The 7,987-nt window shown below is 37.2% G+C and overlaps 1 protein-coding gene across 3 annotated transcripts in view; it reads right to left on the reverse strand.

The window, feature by feature from the left end:
* Positions 1-7,987, reverse strand: part of USP15 (ubiquitin specific peptidase 15) — a 77,356-nt gene that overhangs the window by 18,441 nt on the left and 50,928 nt on the right. For all 3 annotated transcript variants that reach the window (XM_018561599.1, XM_018561597.1, XM_018561598.1), the window contains 3 exons: positions 5,634-5,749; positions 1,334-1,609; positions 265-335 (listed from right to left, as the gene is read on the reverse strand). In XM_018561599.1, the coding sequence (XP_018417101.1) occupies positions 265-335; positions 1,334-1,609; positions 5,634-5,749 (463 nt within the window). The remainder of the gene's footprint in view (positions 1-264; positions 336-1,333; positions 1,610-5,633; positions 5,750-7,987) is intronic.

Below are 7,987 nucleotides of genomic sequence, written 5' to 3' on the forward strand. Positions count from 1 at the left end.
GAGAAAAGCGGGGGGGGGGGGGGGGCAGCTAGTGTAAGATAGTGTAAGATCTGATTCAACTTACACAGGGCTGTCCATCTTTGAACCCTGCAGATGCATCAAGCTAAGGGGGAGCTAAAGAAAGGGATGCATATACTGCTGGAGGGAAGGTCATTAAAGTGAACCTGTATCTGCACAATACACATTTTAATTTGTGTTTGAATTCTTATTTCTGAAGTTTGCTCCTTACATTATATGAAAATGACTGTACTGGAGAATGCTTACCTCTGCAGTATTTTCATCAAAGTATTTTTTCTTCATTTTGGGATCCCAGTCTAAAGCAAGATAAGAGCTTTCTAGAAACACAGAAGATAAAAAGAAACGTGTGTGTCACAAAGCAATAGAAAATGTATAGAAAGCTTATCAAAATAAAAGCATTAAGGGTATGCTCACAAGAGCTACAGATACATCAAATGGATACAGGGAGAGACCTGCGAAATAAATTTAAATCAAAAGCAACCTTTGTGCTTTGCCACTACCAATGAAAACAAATGTATGTATTGAGTCATTCAGCTTGGCATGCCCTTTCTAACATGGAGTGCTTTGGGAGTTAGAACCAAGTATCCTGCTCTAACATTCATATCAGCTGGGCCTAGATGTAAGAAACATCTTTGCTAGTGAAGTCAAACTGTGCAGCAGCAGGGAATTTGTAACAAAGAAAGTAAAGAAGCTGAAAGCAGTCTTAAAATTACTACCTCTGGTTTCAGCTCTATGATCAAGTTTTCTAAATTCTTTATCCTGATATACCTGTAATGTCACCTGAAAACCCCCGTGTGTTTATTAAAAAAATGCATAACTTCCAGAGGTTAATTTTTTTAAATGACTAGTTTGTAGAAATCTTTCTGAAGCGTAATGTAGTCAGTTTCTGTTCTGCCTCACTCTATGTTAACACAAAACAGCAATTTGATGCCGTATCATTACAAATAATGATAAAATGCCTACTCATATCAATGTTATTCTTAGTTTGTTTAAATAAAACAAAGTGTACTTTTGTAAGACTTGGACATTCTATTTGAACTGAATTGGCTGGTGATCATTTTACCATATTTTCTACTTTATTAGGCTTTCCAAGGCAAGTAATGTAATAACCAAATACAAACAGAATAGCTACAAAAAAATGTATTTATATGGTCAAAAGACATGTATATATCAAAATAGGAATCCCTACTCAACAATAAAAAGGGAAAAACAGATAAAGGAGGTTTAAAAGGTGTAGAAGGATGTGGACATGATACAGAATCTAAAGACTGTGATATTAAAGTGCCAAGGACAACAGATGAGATGTTTGACCTACCATCTAGCCTGAGTTGTCTGTCATCAAATCGAATGTACCGAGTGTCATCTTTGATATAGCTGATGTCAGCATTGCCTAAATTAGTGAACTGGAATGTAAACAAGCGCTTTTTCTGCCCCGTGAGTGATTGTCCTTTGCAAGTTTCTTCAGTGCACAATCCATTTTCCGAGTCATTATCGCCTCCAACAGAATCTTCTGACTGGCTGTTTTCATTCTCTGAAGGAAGCTCCTGATCTTGGCTAGACTCATCATCTGGTTCATCGGTTTCCATTTCACCTTAGAAAAAAAAAAAAAAAAGAGTAATATCACAACGACATCAGTAATGGCCCTTTACATGCATCAATATAGAGAATTAACACAATCGCTGTGAAATCAAAGAGAAGAAGGAGCAGGACAAAGAATGAAACACAGAAACAAAACGGAGTCATAACTTAAAATTGTGTAAGTTTTGCATCCAGACACCCACTGAGACAGAAGGAATGCAACAATTTTCATGTCAGTGTGTACCAGCAGATACCCATAGCTGACCATTTTGGGAAGACTGCTATTGCTCCACTCAGGTTAAGCTAGAGCCAGGGGTGCCTGATAGGTTGCTCACCTGCCCTGACATTACATACTTGGTATTACAAGTGTGCATATTTAGGAATCTTTGATGTGGCTCTGTCATGAGGGAAGCATTTCCAAAAGAGAGTTCAACAATGGTGACTTCAATGAGCCTCTCATGATAGTGTTGTTTACAAGTGAACCTGTCAGCCATTTTAAAACTTGCAGTCCTGCCTAACAGGGCACATAGCCTGGTATTACCCTTGTTAGCCAGAAATGCCTCTGCAGTGTCTACATCTAAAACTAGTTTTACGTTGTTGCTTGGGTACCTGGAAACTGACTTCAGACCTAAGCCCAGCAAACTGCCACCTGTTCAATGAGGATGCCTTAGTAGTCAATAATGGTATACTCACTAGACAGGTGAATTACATCTGGTGGAGACTTAATCCTAATGTCGGTCCCCTCTAACAAAGTGAAACAAGTTGCAAAAATGTTGGTCCTAGACCATTCTCTAGGGGTCTCCTGATTCCTGCAGAAGAGCTGTCTAACCTAAGGGGTCTCCACATTCCTGCAGAAGAGCTACCTAACCTAAGCCATTAGACTCAAGCAGTGATTCCACCCCCCTTCTCTGACAAAATTCATAAAGATACCAGTCCACCGCCTTGTTTGCCATGTGCTTCTGGACAAGCTGTAAAAGAGGCTCACAGAAGGAGGTTTCTCTGACTAACAAGGCTAAATAAGGAGTCTAGTTTAAATCACCAACAGATTTGGTTTAAAACAAGAAAAACCAAATAAAAATCTACTTGCTAAAAAAAAAACAAAAAAGAAAACAACAAGAAAAACCTTTAAATGGTCAGCCTCATTATCTGGGGAGAAGCTGGGGACCCATAAATATATTCCAATGAGGCTGTAATCATCTTCCTAGCTTTTAATACACCATACCACCCATAAAAGCAAATCTTACTTGGAGAACCCTCTTCATGCACTCCGTTTGGACCATTTCCATTAATAGTATGTTCTTTATTGCAGTGCAAAGGTGCATCGTTTTCTTCACCTTCACTGGTTATTTTTACATATCGGCTGCAGAAAACAGAAAATGAAATATAACTTACCAAGCAACACATGAATTAAGATAAAGACATACTGCTATTTAGATCTAACAGGACTGGGGCTACTTGCTACCATTTCTAGAGCATGTTGCTAGGTCAGCTCCCTAATCACCTGATGACGAGATAATGCTGATTTACTGCCCATTAACAAGGCTGGAGGTGGAGAAATGACATAGGAAGCTAAACTGCTTAATCAGAACGGTTTATGGCATCTGTCATGCTATATAGTGTGGAAAATGTATTTAAATCACAAGATTGCTGTAAAGCAGTACAAATCCTTTAGCAGGTGTATTCAGCTGTGGACCCAGAGTAACTGCTCTGTCTATTACAGTTACGCTGTTTTTTTGACAGATTCAGCTTTCCTTTAGCAGCATACATTTTAACTTATTATTTACGCAAAAACAAAAATGAGTTTTCTTCAATTTCTTCATCAATAATTTTCTTTTTAGATAAAACCCCTAACATAATCTCCTGCTTGTCCTGTTTACAGGGATACTAGACTGCACAGATGTGAACATATTTGTTAGTACCCAACTACAAAAAGAAGAACCCACAATTTTCTCGGAAATAACTTGAACCAAGCATCTATCATTGTTTATTCCATATTTAAAAACAATCAAACGTTTAACTCGACAGAAAATGTTAAATAAAACAAATAATAATGGCATGGACAAAAATGAAGAGGCCCCTAATCTAATATTTTGTTGAGTGATATTTGCACCTCTCAGTGAGACAGCATCTGCCAACAGGTAGTTTGGACCACTCTTCTTAGCAAACTGTTTCAGCAGTCTCAAGATTGAAGGTTGCCTTCTCCAGACTGGATGTTTCACCTCTTTCCATAGATGTTTAATAGGATTCTGAGCTCAGGGCTCATAAAAGTGAATTTTAGAATAGTCCAATGTATTTTTCTTAACCGTTCTTGGGTGCTTTTAGCTGCATGTTTTGAGTCATTATCCTGTTGGAGGACCCATGACCGGCGACAGACAGAGCTTTATGACACTGGCGTGTACATTTTGCTCTAGAATTGATAGTATTGAGATTTCATTGTGCACTACACAGATTCAAGATACCCCCTTACCAGATGCAGTAAAGCAGCCCAAAAACACAACAGAGCCTCCTCCATGTCTCACAGTAGGCAGGGTATTCTTTTCTTTGAAAGCTGACTTTTTATCCTCTGTGAGCATAGAGCTGATATAGTTTGACAAAAAGCTCTAGTTTTGTCTGATCTGTTCAAAGGACATTCACCCTGAAGGATTGTGGCTTGTCACTATGCATTTTAACAAAATCTAGTCTGGCTTTTTATGTTTTTCTTTCAACAGTAAAGTCTCCTTTTGAGCTCACTGTCTCTCAAAAAGAAACGGATTGTGTTACCAGAAATAAATGTACCTTGCCCTTGAAATTCAGCATGTATCTCATTGGAGGTTTTCCTTGGCTCTTTGTCTACCATTTGTACTATCCTTCTGGTCAATCTAGGGACAATTTTCCTCTTGCAGTCACATCCAGGGAAGTTGGCAACACTCCCAAGGACCTTAAACGTCTTAAATATTTGCAAGTGTAGTCAGGGAACATCAAACTGCTTGGAGATGGGCTTATAGCCTTTAACCTTTAATAAGCTGGTCTACAATTTTCTTTCTGATCTCCTCAGGCAACTCTCTCATTTGCTTTCTCTGGCCCACGTTCAGTGTAGTGAACATAACGAAATCAAACAGCAGAGTGACTACATTTTGTCATTTAAATAGGCCGGCAGATTGATTACGAGATTAAAGACGTGTGATACTAATAACAGAAGACAGTTAATTGAAATATCAATATGATCCAATTATTTATAATCTTTTCAAGGGGTACCAACAAATCTCTCTAGGCCATTTTAGAAATGACATATTTAGAATAATGTATCTATTTATACACTTTCTTTGCTTTGATCTATGACATACCAAAGGCATGCAGGTATACATGAGACAATTGCTTTTCATTCCATCACTTTTAAGAAGGAATGAAGCATGGTTTCAGTGAGCTGTATGGGTACCAATAAATTTGTCTACGTCTGCATGTCATTTATATTTTCAGTTTAGCACTTGGTTCCAAAATAATCACGGACAATTCACTTTGTAAAGCATATTTATATTTTCAGGGCTTAGAATATATTTTAGGTGTTGACATCGTAAAAAAATCAGATTCTGGGACTTGCACAAATTTATATTAATGGTCAGCAAAATATACTTTAAATATAATACGTCTGCATGTCATTTATATTTTCAGTTTAGCACTTGGTTCCAAAATAATCACGGACAATTCACTTTGTAAAGCATATTTATATTTTCAGGGCTTAGAATATATTTTAGGTGTTGACATCGTAAAAAAATCAGATTCTGGGACTTGCACAAATTTATATTAATGGTCACCCAAATATACTATAAATATATAAGAGTCTAGTTTAAATCACCAACAGATTTGGTTTAAAACAAGAAAAACCAAATAAAAATCTACTTGCTAAAAAAAAAACAAAAAAGAAAACAACAAGAAAAACCTTTAAATGGTCAGCCTCATTATCTGGGGAGAAGCTGGGGACCCATAAATATATTCCAATGAGGCTGTAATCATCTTCCTAGCTTTTAATACACCATACCACCCATAAAAGCAAATCTTACTTGGAGAACCCTCTTCATGCACTCCGTTTGGACCATTTCCATTAATAGTATGTTCTTTATTGCAGTGCAAAGGTGCATCGTTTTCTTCACCTTCACTGGTTATTTTTACATATCGGCTGCAGAAAACAGAAAATGAAATATAACTTACCAAGCAACACATGAATTAAGATAAAGACATACTGCTATTTAGATCTAACAGGACTGGGGCTACTTGCTACCATTTCTAGAGCATGTTGCTAGGTCAGCTCCCTAATCACCTGATGACGAGATAATGCTGATTTACTGCCCATTAACAAGGCTGGAGGTGGAGAAATGACATAGGAAGCTAAACTGCTTAATCAGAACGGTTTATGGCATCTGTCATGCTATATAGTGTGGAAAATGTATTTAAATCACAAGATTGCTGTAAAGCAGTACAAATCCTTTAGCAGGTGTATTCAGCTGTGGACCCAGAGTAACTGCTCTGTCTATTACAGTTACGCTGTTTTTTTGACAGATTCAGCTTTCCTTTAGCAGCATACATTTTAACTTATTATTTACGCAAAAACAAAAATGAGTTTTCTTCAATTTCTTCATCAATAATTTTCTTTTTAGATAAAACCCCTAACATAATCTCCTGCTTGTCCTGTTTACAGGGATACTAGACTGCACAGATGTGAACATATTTGTTAGTACCCAACTACAAAAAGAAGAACCCACAATTTTCTCGGAAATAACTTGAACCAAGCATCTATCATTGTTTATTCCATATTTAAAAACAATCAAACGTTTAACTCGACAGAAAATGTTAAATAAAACAAATAATAATGGCATGGACAAAAATGAAGAGGCCCCTAATCTAATATTTTGTTGAGTGATATTTGCACCTCTCAGTGAGACAGCATCTGCCAACAGGTAGTTTGGACCACTCTTCTTAGCAAACTGTTTCAGCAGTCTCAAGATTGAAGGTTGCCTTCTCCAGACTGGATGTTTCACCTCTTTCCATAGATGTTTAATAGGATTCTGAGCTCAGGGCTCATAAAAGTGAATTTTAGAATAGTCCAATGTATTTTTCTTAACCGTTCTTGGGTGCTTTTAGCTGCATGTTTTGAGTCATTATCCTGTTGGAGGACCCATGACCGGCGACAGACAGAGCTTTATGACACTGGCGTGTACATTTTGCTCTAGAATTGATAGTATTGAGATTTCATTGTGCACTACACAGATTCAAGATACCCCCTTACCAGATGCAGTAAAGCAGCCCAAAAACACAACAGAGCCTCCTCCATGTCTCACAGTAGGCAGGGTATTCTTTTCTTTGAAAGCTGACTTTTTATCCTCTGTGAGCATAGAGCTGATATAGTTTGACAAAAAGCTCTAGTTTTGTCTGATCTGTTCAAAGGACATTCACCCTGAAGGATTGTGGCTTGTCACTATGCATTTTAACAAAATCTAGTCTGGCTTTTTATGTTTTTCTTTCAACAGTAAAGTCTCCTTTTGAGCTCACTGTCTCTCAAAAAGAAACGGATTGTGTTACCAGAAATAAATGTACCTTGCCCTTGAAATTCAGCATGTATCTCATTGGAGGTTTTCCTTGGCTCTTTGTCTACCATTTGTACTATCCTTCTGGTCAATCTAGGGACAATTTTCCTCTTGCAGTCACATCCAGGGAAGTTGGCAACACTCCCAAGGACCTTAAACGTCTTAAATATTTGCAAGTGTAGTCAGGGAACATCAAACTGCTTGGAGATGGGCTTATAGCCTTTAACCTTTAATAAGCTGGTCTACAATTTTCTTTCTGATCTCCTCAGGCAACTCTCTCATTTGCTTTCTCTGGCCCACGTTCAGTGTAGTGAACATAACGAAATCAAACAGCAGAGTGACTACATTTTGTCATTTAAATAGGCCGGCAGATTGATTACGAGATTAAAGACGTGTGATACTAATAACAGAAGACAGTTAATTGAAATATCAATATGATCCAATTATTTATAATCTTTTCAAGGGGTACCAACAAATCTCTCTAGGCCATTTTAGAAATGACATATTTAGAATAATGTATCTATTTATACACTTTCTTTGCTTTGATCTATGACATACCAAAGGCATGCAGGTATACATGAGACAATTGCTTTTCATTCCATCACTTTTAAGAAGGAATGAAGCATGGTTTCAGTGAGCTGTATGGGTACCAATAAATTTGTCTACGTCTGCATGTCATTTATATTTTCAGTTTAGCACTTGGTTCCAAAATAATCACGGACAATTCACTTTGTAAAGCATATTTATATTTTCAGGGCTTAGAATATATTTTAGGTGTTGACATCGTAAAAAAATCAGATTCTGGGACTTGCACAAATTTATATTAATGGTCA

The sequence above is a fragment of the Nanorana parkeri genome, unplaced genomic scaffold, assembly GCF_000935625.1.
Source record: "Nanorana parkeri isolate BGI_ZX_2015 unplaced genomic scaffold, ASM93562v1 scaffold532, whole genome shotgun sequence".
Lineage (NCBI taxonomy): Eukaryota > Metazoa > Chordata > Amphibia > Anura > Dicroglossidae > Nanorana > Nanorana parkeri.